General features: G+C 37.4%; 2 protein-coding genes and 1 long non-coding RNA gene across 3 annotated transcripts in view; 1 reads left to right on the top strand and 2 right to left on the bottom strand.

The window, feature by feature from the left end:
• Positions 1 to 17,712, top strand: part of LOC115213961 (1,4-alpha-glucan-branching enzyme) — a 29,929-nt gene extending 12,217 nt beyond the window's left edge. Inside the window, exons 6-15 of the mRNA XM_029782964.2 lie at positions 1,103 to 1,193; positions 2,551 to 2,760; positions 4,486 to 4,601; positions 6,570 to 6,697; positions 7,434 to 7,532; positions 9,572 to 9,854; positions 11,554 to 11,738; positions 12,323 to 12,456; positions 15,510 to 15,627; positions 16,455 to 17,712. Coding sequence (XP_029638824.1) covers positions 1,103 to 1,193; positions 2,551 to 2,760; positions 4,486 to 4,601; positions 6,570 to 6,697; positions 7,434 to 7,532; positions 9,572 to 9,854; positions 11,554 to 11,738; positions 12,323 to 12,456; positions 15,510 to 15,627; positions 16,455 to 16,502 — 1,412 coding nt within the window. The 3' untranslated portion in view covers positions 16,503 to 17,712. The remainder of the gene's footprint in view (positions 1 to 1,102; positions 1,194 to 2,550; positions 2,761 to 4,485; positions 4,602 to 6,569; positions 6,698 to 7,433; positions 7,533 to 9,571; positions 9,855 to 11,553; positions 11,739 to 12,322; positions 12,457 to 15,509; positions 15,628 to 16,454) is intronic.
• Positions 55 to 18,358, bottom strand: LOC118764187. The gene is made up of 4 exons (XR_004999972.1): positions 18,302 to 18,358; positions 16,063 to 16,083; positions 8,031 to 8,041; positions 55 to 66 (listed from the first exon to the last, which is right to left on the bottom strand). It is a non-coding gene; the product is annotated as an uncharacterized LOC118764187 (long non-coding RNA).
• A 2,522-nt stretch (positions 18,359 to 20,880) lies between these two features.
• Positions 20,881 to 25,868, bottom strand: LOC115213979 (zinc finger protein 420-like). The gene is made up of 2 exons (XM_036504593.1): positions 25,512 to 25,868; positions 20,881 to 21,829 (listed from the first exon to the last, which is right to left on the bottom strand). Exon 2 carries the CDS (start codon positions 21,675 to 21,677, stop codon positions 20,985 to 20,987), a length of 693 nt encoding a protein of 230 aa, XP_036360486.1. The 5' UTR covers positions 21,678 to 21,829; positions 25,512 to 25,868; the 3' UTR covers positions 20,881 to 20,984.
• Positions 25,869 to 26,902: the final 1,034 nt, after the last annotated feature.

Here is a 26,902-nt window from a genome sequence, read left to right on the forward strand (position 1 = left end):
TTATGGAATTTTGATTTACTGTCAGGTGACTTTTGGCCAACCCTGTATGTACACACACACACACACCTCTCTCTCTCATATTGGTTTCAAATTTTGGCACAAGGTTTGCAATTTCAGAGGAGAAGTACTTCTTTGAGTTTCCATCTACCAGATCCACTCACAAGGCTTTGATTGGCCTTGGACTCTTTACTCTTTACTCTCTTTTACTTGTTTCAGTCATTTGACCGCGGCCATGCTGGAGCACCACCTTTTAGTCAAGCAAATCGACCCCGGGACTTATTCTTTGTAAGCCCAGTACTTATTCTATCAGTCCCTTTTGCTGAACCACTAAGTGACGGGGACGTAAACACACCAGCATCGGTTGTCAAGCAATGCTAGGGGGACAAACACAGTCACACAAACACACACACACATACATATATATATACATATATACAACAGGCTTCTTTCAGTTTCCGTCTACCAAATCCACTCACAAGGCATTGGTCAGCCCAGGGCTATAGCAGAAGACACTTGCCAAAGATGCCACGCAGTGGGACTGTGGTTGGTTAGCAAGCTACTTACCACACAGCCACTCCTGCGCCTGTTGTAGAAAACACTTGCCTAAGGTGCCACAGCATGAGGCTGAACCTGAAACCATATGGTTAGGAAGTAAACATTTTAACCATACAATCACACTTGTGCCTATGTTGCAAATAATGGAACCTGGTCTTCTTATTTCTTTACTACCCACAAGGGGCTAAACACAGAAGGGACAAACAAAGACAGACAAATGGATTAAGTCGATTATATCGACCTCAGTGCATAACTGGTGCTTATTTAATCGACCCCAAAAGGATGAAAGGCAAAGTCGACCTCGGCGGAATTTGAACTCAGAACGTAGTAGCAGACGAAATACTGCTAAGCATTTCACCCAGTGTGCTAACATTTCTGCCAGCTTGCCGCTGGTCTTCTTTGTCAAAATAACTTCTTCTCTTTGTCCTGTCTGTCACAGAGACACTGAAAAGGATCCTAGATACCACTCTACTTCATTTAACTGAGCCATTTTTATATATATATAAAAGAAAATTAAAGCAATATTTGTGATTTGTTTTGCTTTCAGGTTATAATTCAATTCAATTAATGGCAATCATGGAGCATTCATATTATGCTTCCTTTGGTTACCAAATAACAAGTTTCTTTGCTATCTCAAGGTTTGTACTCTTTCCATTTTCTTTTCTTTCTTAACCCTTTTGTTACTATATTTATGTTGAGATGCTCTGTCTGTATTTCTTTCAATTAATTTTAAATACAGCAAGGAATTTGGTAAAATAACTTAGTTATCATTAAGCTAGTGTTAAGAACATAAACTGTGACTAAGGTTTGGTGGACGATTTTAATTCATAACTTTTGAAAATAAGCCATTTGTACTACAGAGCCAGAGGCAGTATCGGTATTTTTTTTTTTTTGTCTTTTTTACTTTAGTAATAGGTTGAATTTTCTCATCATTTCAAATTCAAATCCTGCCAAGATTGATTTCACTTTCCAGAACTCTGGTTGATAAAACTATGTACATCTATCTTTGTTTATTATGGGTGTCTGGTTCCAAAAATAAACGCCATGTTAAATGAATTGGCTGATAGACACTCTACTCAACTGGTCCATATTTTATCAACCCTGAAAGGGTCAAAGGTAAGGTTGACCTCAGCAGAATTTGAACCGACAGCATAATAACAGATGAAATGCCGCTAAGCATTTTTCCTGGTGTGCTAACAATTCTGCTAGCTCATTGCCTTAATAATAATAATCCTTTCTACTATAGGCACAAGGCCTGAAATTTTGGGGGAGGGGACGAATTGATTACATCGAGCCCAGTGCTCAACTGGTAATTATTTTATTGACCTCCAAAAGAATGAAAGACTTGTTTCAGTCATTTGACTGCAGCCATGCTGGAGCATTGCCTTTAATTGAGCAAATTGACCCCAGGACTTATTCTTTGTAAGCCTTAGTATTTATTCTATCGGTCTCTTTTGCCAAACCGCTAAGTTACGGGGACGTAAACACACCAGCATCGGTTGTCAGGCAATGTTAGAGGGACAAGCACAGACACACAAACATATACACACACACACATACATATATATATATATATATATACATATATATACGATGGGCTTCATTCAGTTTCCGTCTACCAAATCCACTCACAATGCTTTGGTAGGCCTGAGGCTATAGTAGTAGATACTTACCCAAGGTACCACGCAGTGGGACTGAACCCGGAACCATATGATTGGTAAGAAAGCTACTTAGCACACAGCCACTCCTGCGCCCATGCACACAGCCACTCCTGATGATGATGATGTTAATTGATTGTAATAATTCACTGGTACTTTTTTACTATTTCCAAAAGAATGTGTGGCAAAGTTGATCTTGGTAGGATTTTGAATTCTGAACTTAAATGGAAGTAACTGAATACTGCAATACTATAAAATACTTTCGGATTTTCTTTTTTTTTTTTTTCACATTTCATGTTGAATTCTTTGAATGCAAAATTTTAATTTCTTCACACAGTCGCTATGGTACACCAGAAGAACTAAAAGAGTTGATAGACGTGGCACATTATCATGGATTGGCTGTGTACCTCGATATTGTTCACAGCCATGCATCAAAGAACATGGAAGATGGTCTAAACGGTTTTGATGGTACTGCGTCTTGCTACTTCCATGACAATGGTCGAGGTTACCATAGTCTTTGGGATTCTCGCCTCTTCAATTATTCAGAGTAAGTATTTAATGCTGACGGCTTCTTTCAAATTTTTACATAAAAATTGGCTTGTTGTTTATCTTTATCTTTTACTTGTTTCAGTCATTAGACTGTGGTCATGCTGGGGCAAGGCCTTGAAGAACTTTTAGTGGAATGTATCGACCCAGTACTTCCTTTTTATAAGCCTTATTCTATCAGTTTCTTTTACTAAATACACCAGCACTGATGGTCATGCTGTGGTCAGGGGACAAACAAAGACACACACATACTTATACGTATATATGATGTGCTTCTTTCAGTTTCCTTCTACCAAATCCACTCACAAGGCTTTGGTTGGCCTGAGGCTATAGTAGAAGACACTTGCCCAAGTTTCCATTTCCATTTGTTTAAATTTTTTTTTTTACAAAAAATAACTCCTACTGACAGAAGACATTACAAAGATGATGATCTAATTAATCTGAAAAGCTATAATAATCATCATCATCATTGTTGTAATGTTCACTTCTCCATGTGTGTATGTATGCATGCATGTATGTATGTATATAGATATTTATATGATGGGCTTCATTCAGTTTCCGTCTACCAAATCCACTCACAAAGCTTTGGTAGGCCCAAGGCTATAGTAGTAGATACTTACCCAAGGTACCACGCAGTGGGACAGAACCCGGAACCATATGGTTGGTAAGGAAGCTACTTAGCACACAGCCACTCCTGATGATGATGATGTTAATTGATTGTCAGGATGAAGGATTCAAGGATGCCAAAACAACTCTTTTATGGTGAGTTAGCTAAAGGAGAATGACCTCCACATAAACCAAAAAAGAGGTATAAGGACTTGCTGAAGGCTTCCTTAGAAGATGCTTGCTTCTCTCCTGACACATGGGAAGGCATAGCTATTGATCGTAGCAGGTGGAGAAGGATTGTGCACGAGGGGACAGTCACTTTTGAGAAATCTCGAGTTGCACATGAGAAAGTAAGGAGGGATGTCAGGAAGGGCATCGCTGTTACACTTCCAGATGGGAAGGGTCTTCCTTTGATGTTGACATGCAGTGTCTGTGCAAGACCCTGCCTCAGTAAAGCTGGACTCAAGAGTCATCTTCGTAGTCATTAAGCGAGACACATGAGTGACACCCTGGCCACTGGTGGTGGTGTAACACACCATACTAATCATATTTGTCGGGCATGTGGAAGAGAGTGTAATTCGGCAGGAGGACTTAAACGACATGCAAAGGTACATGAAGCCCAGTTACAACTACAGCCGGCTATTACCAGTAAAGGTTTTAGTTGCCAATTCTGTACAAGACGTTGTAGATCTTTGGCTGGGCTAAAAAGTCACATTCAATCACAGCATCAATAACAGTTAAGCTTCGTGCAATGGCCATACTCGATAACGTGGGGGCAGCCATAATATATATATATATATATATATATCTTTATATGTGTATATATATATATTAATAGTAATGAATGAATGAGACCTCGATATTATGTAAGTAATTATTTGGTTGCCATAATAAAACTCTGAGTTTTGGGTGTCAGGGCGGAAATGTGCTCTGGCATCTCATCAGTTATTTTTGATTGTCTTATCAAAAATAACTGATGAGATGCCAGAGCAGATTTCCACCCCGACATCCGAAACTCGGAGTATTATTATGGCAACCCAATAATTGGCACATATTATATTACAGATTATTGTATTACAGATATACTTGGCTTTGTTAATGCTTACTTGCTTTTTTGCAGGTATGAAGTTCTGCGGTTTCTTATATCCAACTTAAGATGGTGGGTTGAAGAATATCACTTTGATGGTTTTCGTTTTGATGGTATCACATCAATGTTATATCACACTCATGGAATAGGTTGGTATTCTGTGTATAATGTTTCATTCCTCTGATTCAATTTTTAATCTTTTTCTTTGCATCATTGTCTTTATCGTCGTCATCATCATTATCAAGTTGGCGAGCTGGTAGAATAGTTAAATTGGGCAAAATGCTTTGCAGCATTTCTTCTGGCTTGACATTCTGAGCACTGGTGTCAAAGTAATCCTCTAGCCCGCTCCCTCACAATTTCAGGCCTTGTGCTTGTAATAGAAAGGATTATTATTATTAACATCATGCCCAGAAGGAATGAGTAGAATAACAAGGAAATTTCATCATATATTTAAAACTAAACTGTTTGATTAAATATTCTTCTCTTTCCTTTTCTTTTTTTCTTTTTGCCGGTTGTAAAATTGATGATGTCATTCCATCAAAGTGGGAACGCAGGTTGCCCTCGTTCAAACTTTTGAATTTGAATTTTTATGTATCGCTTTTCATTTTCAACTCGGAAAAGACAGGCAAGCTATCGAAAACCAATAAAATATCTATTGCAATTGCATCATGCTCTTTATATTCTCCATTTACCTTTGTGGGTAATTAGATCAATCCTTTTTAAGATATTGCTATTATTAGTATTCATCATCATCATCATCATCATCGTTTAACGTCCGCTTTCCATACCAGCATGGGTTGGACGATTTGACTGAGGACTGGCGAACCAGATGGCTGCACTAGGCTCCAATCTGATCTGGCAGAGTTTCTACAGCTGGATGCCCTTCCTAACACCAACCAGAGTGTAGTGGGTGCTTTTACATGCCACCGGCACGAGGGCCAATCAGACACTGCTTATTTCCAAAGGTCTTGGTTACTTGTCATTGCCTCGGTGAGGCCTAATGTTTGAAGGTCATGCTTCACCACCTCATCCCAGGTCTTCCTGGGTCTTCCTCTTCCACAGGTTCCCTCAACCGCTAGGGTGTGGCACTTTTTCACACAGCTATCCTCATCCATTCTCGCCACATTCCTATACCAGTGCTGTCGTCTCTCTCGCACACCACATCTGATGCTTCTTATGTCCAACTTTTCTGTCGAGTATGCACACTGACATTACACATCCATCGGAGCATACTGGCTTCATTCCTTGTGAGCTTACGCATATCCTCAGCACTCACAGCCCATGTTCACTGCCATGTAGCATGGCTGTTCACACACATACATCATACAGTCTACCTTTTAGTCTGAGCAAGAGGCCCTATGTCACCAGCAGAGATAAGAGCTCCCTGAACTTTGCCCAGGCTATTCTTATTCTGGCAGCTACACTTTCAGCACACCCTCCCCCACTACTGACTTGGTCACCTAGGTAATGGAAGCTATCAACTACCCCTAGTTTTTCTCCCTATTATTATTATTATTGCTGGCAGAATCATTAGCATACTTAGCAGTTTTTCATCCATCTTTACATTCAGGGTTCAAATTCGGCCAAGGTCAACTTTACTTTTTATCTTTTCAAGTTCAATAAAATAAGTACCAGTTGAACACTGGGGTCAACCTATTGACTCATGTCCTCACCCAAACTTACTGGCCTTGTGCCAAAATTTTAAACCATTATTATTATTTTTATTATTATTAAATTGGCAAGCTGTCAGAATTGTTAGCTTGCCAGATGAAGTGCTTAATGGTATTTCTTCTGCCACTACGTTCTGAGTTCAAATTCCGCCGAGGTCGACTTTGCCTTTCATCCTTTCGGGGTTGATAAATTAAGTACCAGTTACACACTGGGGTCGATGTAATCGACTTAATATCTATGTCTGTCCTTGTTTGTCCTCTCTGTGTTTAGCCCCTTGTGGGTAATAAAGAAATAGGTATTTCGTCCGTCTTAACATTCTGAGTTCAAATTCTAATAAGATCAACTTTGCCTTTCATCTTTCTGGGGTCGATAAAATAAATATCAGTTGATCACTGAGGATCAATGTAATCGATTATATATTTTTCAAACTTCTATTTTTTTCTTAGGTCATGGATTTTCAGGTCACTACGATGAATATTTTGGTTTGAACACTGATACAGAATCTCTGAACTATTTAACCCTTGCCAATTATATACTCCACAAGGCATATCCTTTTATAGTCACCATTGCAGAGGTTTGTTACACTAATTTTTAATCTTGCATATTTTAATCTTGGCGCTTCTAATTTGGCAGAGGTGAAATGATCCTCATAGATGAAAACATAATGGATCATGAGTTCAAAATCCATTATTGACAGTAATTTGTTGTACTTCAAGGCAGAACACTTTGTTCTATAGTTCTCTTTATTCTCAGTTTTTCTTCGTCTGTGCATGTGACAGCGATGCTCATCTACATTTACCACATAATGTCAAGACAAGGATATACACACACATCATCATCATTGTTCGACCGTGGTCGAGACAATGGAATTTACCATGCTACGCCAGACTTCACGGTCCATCATGGCATTACGGAGGTCCTGTTGCTGGATGCCTGTATCCCTGGAGATTACATCAGGGTAGGAGAGTGTGCGCCCTCTGGTATTGCGAGTAGATCGCTTCCAGAGGAGAAGAGTAGAAATTACTTCTTTTTCAGCTTTTTCACACACATACTTGCACACACCCTCACTCACACACACACACACACATTCATTCATTCATTCATTAGGCTTTTTTTACAGTTTACATCTATCAAGTCCATTTACAAGGCTTTGGTTGGGCCAGAGCTATAATAGAAGACACTTGCTCAAGGTGCCATGCAGTAGGATAGAACCCCAAAACAATATGGTTGGGAAGCAAATTTCTTAACCACACTGACATGCTTGAGTGATTTTAACTAATCTATGTACTGTTAATTTTCTTTCCATCCAGGAAGTATCTGGAATGCCTGCTCTTTGCAGGCCTGTAGAAGAAGGCGGCAATGGTTTTGACTACAGATTAGCTATGGCTATACCAGACATGTGGATTAAGGTAAGATTGAGTAGAATATAATATAGTCAGTCTATGTTGTATCAGCTATATTTACTTAATTATTTGTTTCTTTATTGCCCACTGGGGTACTAAACATAGAAGGGACAAACAAGGGCAGACAAAGGGATTAAGGCAATTACATCAACCCTAGTGCATAACTGGTACTTATTTAACTTGACCCTGAAAGGATGAAAGGTAAAGTCGACCTCAGCAGAATTTGAACTCAGAACGTAACAGCAGAAGAAATACCGCTAAGCATTTCGCCCAGTGTGCTAATGATTATGCCAGCTCATCACCCTATATTTACTTAATTATTGTTTCCCCATAATGGATTTTACGAACATTAATGGGTTTCCACTAGTTTGTTTCATTTCTGGTGAGAAGTGCCAAAATATTATCTGTGCAACTTGGGTGGAATAAATACCACAAGGTATTACTGTTTCATGCACCAATTTATTGGTTTTTATTTCCAATACATAGAAACACACATGCATGCACACACACACACACTCTCTCTCTCTCACTCTCTCTATTTATCTATCTATCTATCTGTGTGTGTGTGTTTTTGTCTCTCTCTCTCTATCTTACATTCACACACATACACATATTCATATATGTGCCCCTTTCTGAGATGACAGATGATTTGAATGAGATTAATCTGTTATTTTTAATTAGTCAGGTGATTACATGTATATATAGAGAGAGAGGCTCCTTTTCCTAGCTTGGTTGTGTATTAATGGTTTCTTAAATATATAGTTGAGTTTTGTATGAAAAATGAACTGTTGATTAAATTGTGATAATTATTACTGCTGTTTAATTCTAGCTCTGTATGTTCTGAGTTGTTCAATTCACACTGAGGTCAACTTTGCCTTTCATCCCTCCAGGGTCGATAAAATAAAGTACCCATCAGTACTTGAGTAGTACTTAATTTTGTCAATCTTGAAAGGTTGATAGGCAAAGTCGACCTTTGTAGGATTTGAACTCAAAATGTAAAAAAAAGTCAGAAAAATTATTGTAAGGTGTGCTAACCCACCTCTTTTGTTATGTAGTATAATAACACTAAGTATAGAATTATACTTACTGAGATGTGAGAAACGGAGTTAGTTTTCACAGCTGACAAAGTAGAATGTTGCAGAAGTCCATGTATGAAATGATCCAATGACATCACTCATAGCTCATGTATTTACCAGTGGTAGCTCGTGTATAGGTACTGTGGAATTGCAGCACCCGCTATTTCCACTCAATATTATCGATAATATTCAATATAATGAGTCCTTTTTTCTTTAATTCTTTTTTTATACTTGTACATTGTATAATCCTTTAGCTTAATGTCAGTAGCCATCCCCTAGTTTATGAAAAAAATACAAAAATCCTCCTATAGAACTGTGTGCTTCACAGTTCCAGCGATGTGGTGTTTGGCTGTTGTGCGCATGCTCATATGTCTGAGATAGGAAGCTTCAGACTAGGGAGAGAGAACACTGCGTGAATGACAGTGTCCTGTGAAAGGTGGTGTTCTTTTTTGGCTGTGTGTGTGTTGTGCTTAAAAATGTGTTTATATTCTTGAATGTGATAAAATGTAGAATTAGATTATTATCCTGCTTCCAGCTTCAGTGTTGCTGCCAGTATTTGAAAAATAGGGCACATTTCCCCCCTTATTTTGTGATTTAGTGGGGATTTTTGAAAACAAGGGAATTCACAGTGGCGTTCAATGAACAAATTAAAACACACTACCCAGCAGTGGCTAAAACATGAACTGATCAAGTTTATGTATAAATTTTCTTTTTATTTGTTTGTTTCCTGTTACACATTATCAAAACAATGGCTAAAAATTTTCTGAAGCAGCATCCCCACTAATATTATCTATGAGCTGCCACTGATATTTACACAAGTCTAGGTGGAGGATTTTCTCTTAGGACTATTTCTGCAGTGATAGGTCTTATCACATCCAATTACACTTGGACATGTTAAACATGACTTTATGTGAATATATTATTTTCAATGCTGTTTTGTGTGACATTATTACTTTTTGCTTTTTTCAGCTCTTGAAAACACAAAGTGATGAAGATTGGAATATTGGTGGCATCATTCACAATCTCACAAATATGCGTTATGGAGAGAAATGTATAGCATATACAGAGAGTCATGATCAAGCACTGGTTGGAGACAAAACCATTGCTTTTTGGTTGATGGATAAAGAGATGTACACATCTATGTCTGTTATGTCTCCACCTAATCTGACCATTGACAGAGGCATTGCACTGCATAAGATGATCCGACTCATTACAATTGGACTTGGTGGTCAGGGATATCTTAATTTCATAGGTAAGTTTATCTCCAGCATTTTCTTTTCCAGTCACTGAATTTGGTTTCACCAATAATAGTTTCTTGTTCATGAAATAGTTGTCTTTGGTGTTAGCAAACCTCTTTGACCAGATCTTTCATTTCAGATATGATAAAATTCTGGTCAAGTTACCTGTCTATATCACCTATTTGTGAAACTCCCAAACACAAACTTCTCTTAGGTTACTCATTGAAACATGTTATGGTCTTCTTTCATTCTTTCTTTGTTTTCTCTGAGTATACTCAAACCTAAAGTTTCAATGTTTAGCAGCTGAACTGGTAAAAGCCCACAACATCATCTACCAATTTTCCTAGGTTGTGTGGAATGCAAGAGGGGACATGTACTATCCAGTTTGATGTCTAGCTTGTTTTATTAAGTATACTCCAGAAGTTTTGGTAATGATTTCCACCGGATTGATGTATATACTTTCCATTTGATCTTTTTACATTTAGGAAGACCACCCCAACTGATTGGAGTGGGGTTAAATAATCAACACACTACAACCCCTTAATCACAGACATGCTTTCTTTTTCCTCTGCTTTTTTTTTTGACTACATTAAGACAGTCATGAGAGGTAATCACATCTACCTCTCATGGCTGTTTGGTCTCATACTACCTTCATTCAAGCACTGCTGTTGTCCCAGATGGTGTCATCTATCCTTTACTTGTAACCTCTTTTGTATCCACTCTCCTACCCACTAGTCCCCAAACATCAGCCGTCTGTGATTCTCTTCCAACTCATATTTTTCCTATGGCCATTGTTTAAGAGGAATACTGGTTTCAAATTTTGGCTCTACACTATCAGTTTGAGAGGAGGGGCTACATCAATTAAATCAATCCTAGTACTAAGCTGATATTTATTTTATTGACCCTGAAGGGATGAAAGGCAAAGAAGTTGACCTTGACAGAATTTGAACTCGGAACGCAAAACAGATTGTTATGTGCTAATGATTCTGCCACCTGGCTGCCTTAATTAAGAGGAATATTAATCACAGAGCAGTGTGAAAAAAAAGACAATGACAGTAAGAAGAGTCAAATATTTCAACCAAAAAGATTTGAGGAGCAGAGTAAGTGAAATGGCTCAATTGGAAAAAAAAACTGCTTGAACTTTTTGCTCCTTAATTGAGTATAAGTTTTTTGGTAGTTTACTATCCACAGTGGAATGCTAAGAGTACCATCTGAGTGTGATCGTTGCCAGAGCAACAAACTAGCTTCCGTCCCCATGGCACGTAAAAAGCACCATTTGAGCGTGATTTTTACCTGTGTCGCTTTACTGGTACCTGTGCTGGTGGTATGTGAAAAAACATTCGAGCAAGGTCATTGCCAGTGCTGCTGGACTGGCTCCTGTGCAGGTGGCATATAAAAAGCACCATTTGAGTGTGGGCACTTGTGCAGGTGGCGCGTAAAAGCACCCACTACACTCTCAGAGTGGTTGGCATCAGGAAGGGCATCCAGCTGTAGAAACTCTGCTAGATCAGATTGGAGCCTAGTGCAGCCATCTGGTTCGCCAGACCTGAGTCAAATCGTCCAACCCATGCTAGCAAGGAAAGTGGACGTTAAACGACGACGACTGCAGTGCAGGTACATTTTGATAGAAGTTGATAAAGTTTAGCTGAAGAATTCTTACGTGAAAGTTTTATTCCTATATTTCTAACATGTTTTTTTTTTTACTTTTTGTAGGTAATGAATTTGGCCATCCAGAATGGCTAGACTTCCCCCGTGAAGGAAATTCTGAGAGTTACCATTATGCTAGGCGCCAGTGGAATCTAGTCGATAATGATATGTTGAAATATAAATATCTGAACAATTTTGATGCAGCAATGTTAAAACTTGAAATAAAATACAGCTGGCTTAATAATGATTTTGTAAGTTCCAAGTTTGCTGAAGATTTCAGTATTTTCATTTTCCATTTTCATTTATTTTTAAACATAAAACTGCAAAGCAGGAGTTCATAATGATCCTGCAGTCAGCTGAAAACTAGACTGAGCAGGTTGTTTTGTAGGGTCCAAAAAATGTGGGTACATTAGTATTTTGAATTTAGATTTTTGCTTTGGTTGACTCTACTTTTTATCATCTATCCAGAATTACACTAAAGTGTACCTTTTAACACTTCAGTTATTGGTCTGTAGCCCATACTGGAGCACTGCTTTGAAGTGTTTAGTCAAGCAAATATCACTTCCAGTAGTGAAGAACTGCTCTGGATCTGCATCCAATTACACTATGAACACCTAGTACAAAGGATGCAAATGCTGACACATTCATAGGGAATAGATGGTATAAACTGCATTGTGTGTTTATGTCCTTGTATATATAGCCTGGCTTTCCATCTGTTATGACGATGCATGTTCCTGTTGATATGATCAACAGAATAGCCTGCTTGTGAAATTAATGTGCAAGTGTATGTATTTATTTATTTATTCTGAACCTAACATTTCTCTTTCCTTTGAAGAATTACGTCAGCCAGAAGCATGAGACAGACAAAGTGATTGTGTTTGAGAGGACCAACAAACTGGTGTTTGTTTTCAACTTCCATTCTGCCAACAGCTATACTAATTATAAAATTGGTGTGAATGTTCCTGGGAAGTATCCTTTTGTTTTCAGTATATACACCCTAATGGATTTCCCTTCTTTTGTCTAATTTTTGTTGACAGTTTGTCATTTCGATGCTTTCTACATTTGATTTGTTTTCAGGAATGGCAAATTTTGTCAGGAGAGTTAATTGTTTGACATATCATCATCATCATCATAATCGAAATTGAACCAAATTCGATGACTGGCACCCGTGCCAGTGGAGCGGGATCACTGCCAGAGCGGCTGTCTGGCTTCCGTGCCAGTGGCACATAAAAAACACCATTTGAGCGTGATCGTTACCAGCATCGCCTTACTGGCACTTGTGCCGGTAGCATGTGAAAAAACTGTCGAGCGATGTGAGAGGTTGGATCAGACCAATTTAGGCATACGAGAGAGTACCCAAAAGAAACCAGAATTTTCCAATGTTATTTTATTCACTTAGTTTTATATGTTTAACACCTTCAAAGTATTCTCCATCTGAAGCAATGTATTGGTCCAGATGCGTTTTCCACTGCTTGAAACAGTGCTGGAACTCTTGTGAAGTGATGCCTTTTAATGCCTCTCTCTTTACTCTTTTACCTGTTTCAGTCATTTGACTGTGGCCATGCTGGACCACCGCCTTTAGTCGAGCAAATCGACCCCAGGACTTATTCTTTGTAAGCCTAGTACTTATTCTATTGGTCTCTTTTGCCAAACCGCTAAGTGACAGGGATGTAAACACACCAGCATCGTTAGGGGGACAAACACAGACACACAAACATATGCACACACGTACATATTTTTATACCAGCCTCGTCTGGCACCTGTGTCGGTGGCACATAAAAAAAAAACACCATCCGAGCGTGGCCGTTCGCCAGCCTCGTCTGGCACCTGTGTCGGTGGCACATAAAATCACCCACTACACTCTCGGAGTGGTTGGCGTTAGGAAGGGCATCCAGCTGTAGAAACACTGCCAGATCTGACTGGCCTGGTGCAGCCTTCGGGCTCCCCAGACTCCAGTTGAACCGTCCAACCCATGCTAGCATGGAAAGCAGACGTTAAATGATGATGATGATATACGACAGGCTCTTTTCCGTTTCCATCTACCAAATCCCCTCACAAGGCTATGGTCGTCCCAAGGCTATTGTAGAAGACACTTGCCGAAGGTGCCACGCAGTGGGATTGAACCCGGAACTGTGGTTGGTAAGCAAGCTACTTACCACACAGCCACTCCTGCACCTCTGTCATTTTTTTCTTTGCTTCTTCCACATCTGCAAATTCTGTAGCATTAGCTTTTATCACCAGTGATGACCTTCGGAAAAAGGTCCGGATCAAGTTCCAGCTGTACTTTCAGTTCACAACACGCATTCAGTCATGACTATTTTTAATCTTCCATGAGCAAGCAAGGCACAAATTTTTGCTGCAACTCTTTTCATTCGCAATTCCTTGCTCAAAATTCGTTGACAGGAGCTCCAAGACACACCAGTCATACCAACAAGTTTGTCAATTGTTTGGCAACAGTCCACTGAGATCAGTGACTCTTTTACTTGTTTCAGTCATTTGATTGTAGCCATGTTAGAGCACCGCCTTTTGGTCAAGGAAATCAATCCCAGGACTTATTCTTTGTAAGCCTAGTACTTATTCTATTGGTCTCTTTTGCTGAACCGCTAAGTTACGGGGACATAAACACACCAGCACCGGTTGTCAGGCGATGTTGGTGGGGCACAAACACAGGCACACAAACACACACACACACACACACATATATACATATATATGACGGGCTTCTTTCAGTTTCCGTCTACCAAATCCACTCACAAGGCTTTGGTTAGCCCAAGGCTATAGTAGAAGACACTTGCCCAAGGTGCCACACAGTGGGACTGAACCCAGAACCATGTGGTTGGTAAGCAAGCTACTTGCCACACAGCCACCCCTGCACCTAATCATTGACTGCAGCTACCTTCCCAAGACCTAATCCCAATGCCCATGCAGACCAAGATTTGGACAAAGGGGATCCTGGTGTGCTGGTGTATTAAGGTGGACGGCGCCATCTGTCAAGGAGTAGAGCTTCCCTGCCAGTGCAACCTGAGAGCATGGCTGCAGCAGAGAGGTCATCTAACCCAAGATGCTGGTGTATTGAATTTTTGTGATGTTTACATTCATTTAGGAGGTTGACGGTGGCCCTGAGTGAGGCTGGTCTTCAAGTAACAAGTGACCATTACTGAAATGTGAAAGCCACTCATAAACTTGTGTTTTGCTCGTAGCATCATTCTTGTAGCGTGATAACTTTTTTGGTTGCTGTTTTTCCCAGCAGAAAGCAGAATTTCACGGAAGCACACTGTTCCTTTGTTTCAGCCATCGCAAAAATCAACAATCAGGAGAGAAGAACTGCAAAATAAAGACGTACCACATAGCAGTACGACCTCGGCCACCACTGCTGATGGGCACACTGATGCCTGAAGGCTGCATCAGGTGACTTCTAATGACAGAAGCCCAGACTTCAATGGGCATGTTCCACAGAGAACATCTCCAGTTAGTTTTGGGTACCCCCTTATAAACCAGGCAAAATATTTTGGCTGAATATGGCTGGTTTAAATGCTAAAGGGTTAAAGCTCTTTTACCATTCACTTTTCTGTGTACTTCTACATATCGAACTGAAGGAGAAGAAGGAGCACTCCATCAGTTACGATGACGAGTGTCCCAGCTGATACGATCAACGGAACAGCCTGCTCGTGAAATTAACATGCAAATGACTGAGCAATCCACAGATATGAGTACCCCTAATGTAGTTCTCAGGGAGATTCAGCGTGACGCAGAGTGTGACAAGGCCGGCCCTTTGAAATACAGGTACAACTCATTTTTGTCCGCTGAGTGGACTGGAGCAACGTGAAATAAAGTGTCTTGCTCAAGGACATAACGTGTCACTGGGAATCGAACTCACGACCTTACAATCGTGAACCGAATGCCCTAACCACTAAGCCACCCGCCTTCACAACATATCGACCTAGTACCTTAATAAAAGCTGTCAGTTTGTCTTTTGCCTTTTTTTTTTGTTTCTGTTCTTTTTTTCCTTAACAACTTAACAGGTATCGAATTGCTCTTGACACAGATGTTGAGGAATTTGGGGGCCACAAGAGATTAGATCACAACACTATATTCTCTACTTCTGAAGGATGTCACGACAACCGAATGCATCATTTATTTGTAAGTTATCAATGTTTGCAAATCCTATTTTTTCACTGCCTCTTTCTTTTCTTTTTTGATTCCTTCAGCATTTTTACTCCATTTAAACACTCCATTCTTCCTGTATGAATTCCAACTTGCTACAAAACATTTTAAGCAAAATAGAAAAACAGCATGACAAACCCAGTTGAAAATCAGAATGGAAATTATTTTAAAATGGGAATAATATGAACAAAAAACAAGATTGGGAAGGTGCTTCTATGCAGTTGCTCAAAATGCTAGAAATAGCAGCAATAACTCCTCCAAATCATACCCATTCACTTTCATCATCGTTTTTAACATCCACTTTTTCATGCTTGCATTTGTCAGATGTAATAACTTGTATGACGATGATGATACTTCCTTACAACTATCATATGATGTCTTGACAAGAATACACTTAAACACATACCCCACCACACACACACACACACACATCTATCTTTATATATATCTTGTATTGTCCTTATTCTTATTATAAAAATCATTTAATTTTTTATTATTTAGAGCAGATATAATTTGTGCAATATGTCTGTGTGTGTGTGGTGGGCTTCTTTCAGTTTCTGTCTACTTACAAGCCTTTTGGAGGTCTAGGGCTATAGTGGGAAACACTTGCGCAAGGTAACACTCAGTGGAACTGAACCTGAGATCACATGGTTGGAAAGCAAGCTTCTCAGCCACACAGCTATGCTTGTATTTAAAAAATGAATATTAAATATTATTGATGATGATTGATTAATTTAATTAATTTATATATATTTTTTTTCTTCTGTAATCATGTTATATATATCCTTTTTTTTATGTTGCAGCTTTATATTCCTAGCCGTTGTGCTTTTGTTCTAGAAAAATTTGACTGAATAATTAGTCTGCTGGAAACGGACAGTTGAGCTGCTGAGTCAAACACGATTTTTATAATGTTCTACCTAGGGTCAATTAACACTTTATAATAATTATAATTATTTGACATTTTTTTGTTTTGTTTCCAGTGAGACTTACAATATTGTTTTCGTCTTTTTTATGTCAAATGATCATAAGGGTGTGTTTTTTTTATAAAAATTAATTTAGAATTTATTTGAATCGAACTTTTACAAAAAGTATTATTTTTATTATTTTTTTTGTTTTGTTTTAGCAAACCTTTATTGGTTTCAATCTGCGGCTGTGCTACATGATTTAATGGGTTTTTTTACAACTTTTGTTTAATTTTCAGTTTAAACTTCGGTTAGGAATTTTAATTGGGGATTTCAAAAAATTTATTTAGTTTATTTCAGTGTTTTCGATTTAGAAATGAAGATCCTATTGCTAAAAGTATGTCGGTCACATAGATTTTTATGTCTGGCTCAAATAACTTTTGACGGCTGCTCATAATCCATTAGAAATGTTGAAATATTTCATTAACTATAGTTTACTCTCATTAGAATATGAATGAGATGATAAAAAAAAGTAGTGCTTGAGACCTCTTCAGTTCCTACAATGCTGGGAAAATATAGGATGGTTAGATACAGTTAGCATAGTTCAACTAATGCTGCTCAATTCAGTGATAGGCACATATTTGTTCTTGAAGGTGGAGATGTGGTTGGCTTTTGCTTGGCATTATCAAATCAATACACACATTCTGTTTTTATATATCAACTGAAATTCGAGAGTGAATTTAACTGAAACTGAAATTCTATTTCAAAAAGAATTTTTAGTTTTGAATACCATCAAGGAAAAAATTTTTTTCCAATTTTTATTTAGGTAAGAAATTCAATTCCAGATTCACCCTCATATCTGATTTTGGTATACAAGAATATCATGATCATTATTGGATTTTCTATGAAAGAATCCAATGGTTGGCTGTGTTTCCAATACAATAATTTCCTATACATCTCAACTTTTTAAGAATTGCATCATCAATGTGCAATTGATGTATTTAGTAGAATCTATGTTTAAGCTTTATTTTCACAATTTAAAAATAATTCTGAAATAGAGTGTTTAGCATAGACTGTAGTATTTTGACATAACTTGTGGATTATATTAGCTCTTAAGGTTACTTGTTTACTAAACCTTGAAATTTAACATTTTATTTCATATGAATTGAAAACTGATATGAAGTAAAATAAACATATGATTATGAGACTGTCAAAATTTTCTTTTCCCTGTAGGAATTAGAAATTGTGATCAGATTCCTATTTGAATTTTGCCAAATACACTCTCAAAATAGAAATAGCATGTATAGTGTTTATTTTTGTAATACATCATAACACACTTTTATGATCTTCTTCACTCACTTTCGGTCACCATATATATATGTGTGTATGTATGTGTGTATATATATATGTGTGTGTGTGTGTGTGTATGTATGTGTGTATATATATATGTGTGTGTGTGTGTGTGTGTGTGTATATATATATATATATATACGTGCATACATATATAAACATATATATACACACATATATATATATATACGTACATACATATATAAACATATATATATATATATATATACACACATACATATATAAACATATATATACACACATATATATACATGCATATATATACATGCATATATACACACATACATATATATACATGCATATATATATATACATGCATATATATATATATATACATATATATATATATACATACATATATATATATACACATACACATATATATATATACACTTTTTGCTAAAACTGCAGACTTAATACTATATTTTGTAAAACGTTTGATTTGAAAACAATATATTACTATGTATAGATTTCTATGAAATATATGAAAATAAAACATGTCTGAGTTATGTTTGAGTCCTGTTATAATCCTTCATTATGTGCCTTGTCTTTTAAGATACTTGTAATATGCAAAAAATGTATTAGGTACATAAATTAGTCCAGAGTAACTATATAGTGAGGAAGTTCACTTTGTGACCATGTGGATCTTTGCAATCATACAGCATTTACCCAGAGTGCTACTTCATGGCACTTTGTGTATGTCCTCCACCATAGCTTTGGTTTGATTCCTTGTGAATAGAATTTGGTTGATGGAAACTGTGTGGAAGCCTGTTGTGTGTGAGTGAAGGGAGGGATCTTTTCGGTTTGAACAGCAGTTTTTTTTAGCGGTGTCATATGAAATTGTCACCCATAATTATGACCCTAGTATTGATCTATTGCATTTCAATCTGTTTTAGGGTTAGGGTTAGGGGTGGCGGAAGGGTATCTTTTTTTCTTCAGAAATGTAAATAAACCCAATCTGTTTCTTAAACGAGGAACGTTTTCATACGGCACAGAATGTTTTCACCTCAATAGACGTCATTGATTGGTTGAAATTGCAGAAATTGAAGAGAAAAAACAACAAATATCTTACAAACTATAGAATTTTCACAATAAAGCCAAGAGAAAAAGATGTTTTATAAACACATTCTACCAGTATACGAAGTTTAAAAGTGTTTAGTTACGTGGAAATTATTTTTAAAAACTGCCGTTCAAACAGAAAAGATCCGAAGGGAGAAATGAGATTGGAAAGAGTGAGGAAAAGAGAGAAAGTGTTCTTATCACTTTGGTTGTAGCTAAGAATAAGGGATTGAAATCATTTCTAAATAATTTGAATTCTCTTTAGAACTAGCGAATATTTTACTGGAAACAAATTTTGCTCAAGATGTTTCAATCTGGTAAATGGAAACTAAGCCTGTTATGTGCATGTGTGTGTGAGGGATTGGTAAGAGCTGGTAGTAAATCAGATTGAGTCAAGACATTCTGTAAAGAAAGGATGCTACATGTTTGAGAAAGAGGTGACTTAAACATGCTAAGCTGAAAGTTGCTTTATGTAAAGACATCATTCCAAACCTGTCTGATAATGTGGGAATGTTTTACCACAGAAATCACATTGGTATGTTTCTCACCCGAGTGAATAGCTTTATGGCTTGTTAATATATTATGCTGTGGGAATGTTTTACCACATCCAGCTGTAGAAACTCTGCCAGATCAAGATTGGAGCCAGTTGCAGCCATCTGGTTCGCCAGTCCTCAATTAAATCGTCCAACCCATGCTAGCATGGAAAGCGGACGTTAAACGATGATGATGATCACATTGGTATGGTCTTTCACCTGTGTGAATCTGTTTGATATGAAGAGCATAACCTATGGATATATTCTTTTGAAAACAGGTTTTAATATTTTATATATGATTTAATATTTAATATATGCTGTTTTTCCCCCAATACAGTTTTATGATTTAGGGGTCTTTATCACATACATGAAGTTCTGATAAACATTTGATCATCTTTGCAAGTTTTACAATTAAATGCCTTGGTATAGTCTATGACTCCCTCTAATCAGACCATCTTTAAAAAAAAAAGGAAAAAACACATTGGGTAGTATAATCTCGACACTCTGAAAAGATGGGATGGTTATGGTTGGAATGTCTTTGATCGTAGCTCTGTCCACTCAGAGTTGTCTTTCAGGCTAAACAACAAAAACAACTAGATGTACTAAGAGATGAGGAATTATGTACATTATTTACATTCGACAGATATTTGTCCTCATCTCGGGTTCTTGTTTGGTCGAAGAGCTGCACGATGAGTTCTAAATTTGTGAGTGTGGTCAAGAGTCGAAATCCATATGGTCAAAGCAGCAAAGTTCAAAGCTACCTAGTATGCAGAAATTTAGATGGATCAAATATTATCAACAGGGACATACATGAAAAGGATTGCTTTCAAATAGGTTTTGCTACATAGGTGATAGAAAGTGTGTGGAATTAAGGCGGCGAGCTGGCAGAAACGTTAGCATGCCAGGCGAAATGCTTAGCTGTATTTCATCTGCCGCTACGTTCTGAGTTCAAATTCTGCCAAGGTCGACTTTGCCTTTCATCCTTTTGGGGTCGATATAATCGACTTAATCTGTTTGTCTGTCCTTGTTTGTCTTCTCTGTGTGTAGCCCCTTGTGGGCAGTAAAGAAATAAGAAACAATGTGGAATCAGTCATTGTAATAATAGCTCAATAGTTAAGAAAAAGAAAGGAAACCATTTGTGGACAACAAAGGACTTTTTGAGAAAAGTAATTGCATGAAATAGGTATAAGTATGATGCTGCATTTCTAACATGAATGTGGAAAGTGTACTGAGGCTGGAAAAGAAACTGAAGATGGTGTATTGAATGTATAAAACTTACATACAATATTAAGTGCAATTGAGCTTATGATGGGGACGATGAGATGATGATGTTGATGTAGCCAATCAGAGGAATCGTACATTATTTTATCAAGTATTTTATTATTACAATTTAAACTTTATTCTGAAATTAACATTTTGTGTAGAAAAAATTCTGTTAGCACTTTAAAATGCTGTCTTATGTGAGATATCAGTTGTATGCTTCCTCACATATGCGAGTCCGTTGATGCAGAGTTAAGTTGCTCTTGTGTGAGAATGCTTTGCCACAAATATCACAGTGATATGGTTTCTCACCTGTATGAATACGGATGTGTCTGATCAATTGATCTTTTCGGGAGAACGTCTTACCACAAACATCACAGCGATACGGTTTCTCACCTGTATGGATACGCTTGTGGCTAATCAATAGTTCTTTTCGAGCAAATGATTTATCACAGATATCACAATGATATGGTTTCTCACCTGTGTGAATACGTAAGTGGAGAGTTAAATGTTCCTTCCGAGAGAATGACTTATCGCAGATATCACAGTGATATGGTTTCTCACCTGTATGAACACGTTTGTGAAGTGCTAGGTATTCTTTCCGAGAGAACGATTTACTGCAAATATCACAGTCATGTTTCTCACCTGAGTGAATAGCTTTATGGCTTGTTAATTTATTACGCTGTGGGAATGTTTTACCACAGATATCACATTGGTATGGTCTTTCACCTGTGTGAATCCGTTTGTGATTAGTCAAAAGTCCATTCTGAGAGAATGCTTTTAAACAGATGTCGCAGGTGTATGGTTTGTGTCGTATTTTTTCTTGTGTCAAGTGAGATACAATTTTACTATCAGGTTGTGTTTCATCACGAGCATGATTCACACACATTTTCTCCTCCATAGTGTCAATTTAGTGCTCATTAAATACAAATATAATTCATTTCGTTATGTTTTCTAATGGTGATGTAACCGACTACATAACATAAAGTCATTCTTCAGTCTTTCATATTTTTCCTTCCTTCCTTCCTTGATGTATCACTGGTGAGACATTCCCTGCAATGATAAGACAGTATAAAATAAAATATAAGAGACAATAAAATATTTATTTCAAATTTTGGCACAAGGCCAGCAGTTTCAGGGCAGGAGTAAGTTGATTACAATGATCCCAGTGATGAACTGGTACTTATTTTATTGACCCCAAAAAGATGAAGAGTAAAGTCGACATCTGTAGAATTTGAACTCGGAACATAAAGATGAACAAAAACTGCTAAGCATTTTGCCTAGCATGCCAATAATTCTGCCGGCTTGCTGCCTTAGCAATAACAACAATATTGATTTCAAATTTTGGCACAAGGCCAGCAGTTTCAGGGTAGGGAGTAGTCGATTACATTGAACCCAGTACTCAATTGGTGCTTATTTTATTGACCCTGAAAGGATGAAAGGTAAAGATGACAGTGGAATTTGAACTAAGAACATAAAGATGGATGAAATACTGATAAGCATTTTGCCTAGCATGCTAACAATTCTGCCAACCTGCTGCCTTAGCAATAATAATAATAATAATAATAATAATAATATTGATTTTAAATTTTGGTACCTTAATCTAGGCATATAATAATGATTATGATCATGATAACAATGAAACAATATCAATGTTAATAATAATTTCTGAATTTGTCACAAAGCCTTAAATCACAGAAGAGTAGATTAGATGAAATTCAGTGAAGATGCATTAACAGCAATACAAAAGGGTTTTACATACAAAATACAGGAAGTACAGTGAAATCCCCAAAATCCCATAAAATGCAATACAAAAGAGTTTTTACAGCTCTGTTGGGACACTTGCAAATAGCTATGCCTGATGAGTTCTTCAGCACCACAGCTCTACACAGGGTTGGTAATTATTGGTAGCATTGAAATAGAGGAAAGTGATGTAAAATAAGCCATTGATAAAATGAACTTAAAATCAGTCCCAGGCTCTGATTGATTCCCAGAAATCCTAAAAAAAATGCAAAAGGACTTAAGCAAGACCACTACAGATCCTCTTTAAAAGCTTCCTTGCCACAGGGAAACTTTCCAGAAAGTTAAAAGAAGGCATAGTATATCCTGTTCATAAAAGAAGTAGCAGAGTGAATGCTAAAAATTACAGGCCTGTCTCTGTAACCTCACATGTCAATAAAGTCATGGAATTTATTGTCAAGAGGAAGCTGATCATATTCCAAGAAGATAATGACTTGCTCCCTGACACCCAGCATAGCTTCTGCTCAAGAAAAAGCTGTTGTACACAGCTCCTGCAGCATTATGACTGGGTGTTGAAACAACTGATGAATTGCTCAAATGTGGATGTGATATATATCTTGAGTTTGCAAAGGCCTTTGATAAGGTTGATCATTGGATGATGTCACAAGCCATGGAGACTCGGCATAGTTGGAAAACAGGGAGAGTGGTTACATGACTTCTTAAAAGACAGAAGCCAGCCTGTAACAGCCAATGGGGCTCTCTCCAGGAAGCAAGTGGTGTGCCTCTGGGAACTGTCTTGGGGCCCCGTTCTGTTTATGGTGACTCTTTTGGCCATGCCATCAGTAACACAGACAGTCACACTTACTAGCTATACCAATGACACAAAAGTAGTACAAGTAGTCAAAAAGAAATTCTGATGCTAATCTTTTACAAAAGACCTAGATGTCTTATATAAATGAGCTGAAGAAAACAACATGCAATTTAATGCAGGAAAATTCCAAGCCCTCTGCTATCAGCTAGCTTGTGCTAACATGCTGTAACAATGATACTTTGGACTAAAGGGAACAGCAGCTCCAGAGTCAAATACAGCATATGGTCTGAGGATTGATATGCACTACAACACCTTGTTTCATGTGCATATCATCAAGATGGTGGCAATGTGCAGGCAAATGGTTGGATGGGTTATGAGAATTTAAGAACAAGGGACTAGGAAACTATGCTGGTTGTATGGAGGACATTTGTCCTCAGCCGTTTGGACAACTGCCCTCAACTGTGGTCACCTTGCAGTGGCAAATAACTAGTGGAACTTGAGGCATTTTGGTAGTAGTACATCAGGGAGATACTGCACTAATGGAAGAGCTGAGCTACTGGGAGAGACTGAAAGAGCTATGACTCTACTCCCTGGAGTGAAAATGGAAGAGATATGCAGTGATATATGTATGCATGGAATATCCTGGAAGAGTTGGCACCAAACTTTGGCATCAAGAGCTATACCAGGACCTGAACTGGACTCCACTGTTCCAAAGGTCCTGGCCATCTAGTACTACAACAGTTCAGGTTTTATGGGCTCACGGCTATTTCATACCTGAGAGATCTACAAAGAGTAGGGGTAGATGTTCTCAAGAAACAATTTGACCTCCTGCTGTCCAAGATCCCAGATGAACCTACACCATGGCAAGAAAATCTAAAGGGAGTGTCAATATTGAACTTGCTCCTCTACCAATTGCTAATCATAAAAGAAAGGCCATTGAAAATGTGATAACACTGGCGGTGTCCCAACACAGCCACAGCCTTTGGGCTGAAACGCATGAAATACACACACAGGATCTTTTCCTTTTGATGGACGGAATTTTCTAGTTAACAAAACAATTTGAAACTTCGTATACTGGTAGAATGTGTCAAAAGAAAACATTATTGTAAACAAAATTGTAATTTGTAAGTTTAACGTAAGATCCCACACACACATATATATTCAGATTTACTTGAAAAACTGCGTGTATGTAGAGGAACAGTATCGAGAAGTGATTGGTTCTATACACAAGCCCTAACTCTAATCCAATGTTCACAGTAGATGATGCGAAGGGCCAAATGATTTTACTTTAACACATGTTAATAATACAGTTAAATCGCATTAAAAGTTTCATTGATGTTATCATCAAATAATTCTGCGGTAGCATTCATTGCCCGGAGGTTTTGTTTCAGGCACGTGGCTTAGTGGTTAGGGTGTCAGCATCATGATCGTAAGATTGTGGTTTCGATTCCTGGACCGGGCGACGAGTTGTGTTCTTGAGCAAAACACTTCATTTCACGTTGATCCAGTCCACTCAGCTGGCGAAAATGAGTAACGCTGCGATGGACTGGGGAACACATACGCCATAGAACACAGCTGGAGAACACATACGCCATAGAACACAGCTGGGGAACACATACGCCATAGAACACAGCTGGGGAACACATACGCCATAGAAACCGGGAAACTGGGCCCATGAGCCTGGCTAGGCTTTAAAAAGGGCGCATTTATTATTTTATTTATGTCAACAATCGTGAAAATGAAGAGAGGACATCTGAAAGGATGGAGCTTGTAACATGTTGTAGAAGGAGTCTTTGACACTTATAAAATATAGATATTTAACAATAAAGAGAAAAAAATAGAAGTTCATTTAAGACAGCAATCTGTTAGAATTATTACAACATCGAAAAATTTTAAGGTGTCTATTCCGGCTATTCATTGACGTTCGAAGTTTAAATCCCGTAGTTAACAAAATATAAGCATTTTTTGTCAAGGCGGCATCTCAGCATAGCCGCAGTCCAATGAATGTAACAAGTAAAAAAATAGAAGGTAGAAATATATTTAGTGAACTTAAAGAATAGCGATTCCAATAGCTATTTCATGAAATGATTTTCATGGATCTCCTTAAGATTCAACTAAAAACGGTAAATTTTCAGATTCTAAAAACAAAACAGACAGCAGACATATTTTCAAATGTCAACTTACCGTCTTATTGTATTTTATTCGTTCTAATCACAATTATAACATACTAAACATGACTTTAGATTCATACATCTTTAAGTCGATGAAAATAGAAGACGATAATTCCAGCCACACTTTTATAATAGTTATCTTTCTTTCTTAAGTCTTTAGTGTCAAGAGGTAATCAATTGATATCAGTGGACACTAAAAAGCTGATCGGAAAGATTTAACGAAGCGAAGAAAACACCAACATAATTAAATATTCAATCCGATATGAATTATTTTGCCAAGCTCATGATACACCTCATTACTTTATTTTCTAAGTATGCTAAATTTTTATGTCTACTCATCTGCAATACTGTTGCATTATCATTCTACTATAATGAAGTCGTTTCCCTTGTCCTTTGTTGCTTAAAAACTTATGGTTAAGGTGATTTAATTACTTTTAATTACTATGGCTACAATTTTACTGAATTAAAATTTCGTGACTCTCTACATCGGATTTTTTCGCTTTGACCGGCAGATTTTTTTTAATAATTCCTTTGTAACTAAACACTTTTAAACTTCGTATACTGGTAGAATGTGTTTATAAAACATCTTTTTCTCTTGGCTTTATTGAGAAAATTCTGGTTACAAAGAAATTATTTTAAAAATCTGCCAGTCAAAGCGAAAAGATCCGCGTTTTCTTCCAACCACTTGAAGATTTTAAAATTCTCGATAGAATGCTTTCAAATTTTCCATGTAGATGTAGTTTTGTATGCTTATGACGAATATCTCATTCATTTTTTCGATAAGTAAATAATTAATAAGACAGAAGCATTTAAAGTTATACATTTTTAGCCAATGAAATGTGCCCAACGTCACAAGAATTCGATGGTTGCTGCCGTAGTTGCCATGGCAACAGACTGGTTGAGCATGCAGACAATTTCGTTAATTTCATAAACATTCCGTTACATTGACAAAGGAATGGAGAAAATAATAATGAAAGCAAAACAAACAAGCAAAAAAAAAAAAAAAAACAGGGATGGGTCTTATTTTTTAAAGAGAATTTAATGAAAGAAAGCAAAACGAAAAAATTTTTTTAAAGAATGTAATTTCAAGAAAACAATGATTAAATATTTTCGACCTGCCTCTAGAAATAACAGACATACATACGTATGTATGTATATACTCCTGCATGTATATATGGAGACCTATCCGGATATTTATCTTTCAGTTTTAATCTGGAAACTTAAAGGCGAAGGGACCAATTTCGACATCAAATGGAAAATCCTCTCAAAACCCTGACTCTAAAGAAATGTTGGATCTTTTCGGTTTGAACGACAGTTTTTCCTAGCAGTGTCATATGAAATTGTCACCCATAATTATGACCCAAGTATCGATCTATTGCATTTCAATCTGTTTTAGGGTTAGAT

Source organism: Octopus sinensis, linkage group LG7, assembly GCF_006345805.1.
Source record: "Octopus sinensis linkage group LG7, ASM634580v1, whole genome shotgun sequence".
In the NCBI taxonomy this organism is placed as follows: Eukaryota; Metazoa; Mollusca; class Cephalopoda; order Octopoda; family Octopodidae; genus Octopus; species Octopus sinensis.

What these genes read in the sequence shown, in the direction of transcription:
- LOC115213979 (XM_036504593.1), bottom strand. Translation starts at nt 21,677, where the DNA reads ATGGAGGAGAAAATGTGTGTGAATCATGCTCGTGATGAAACACAACCT.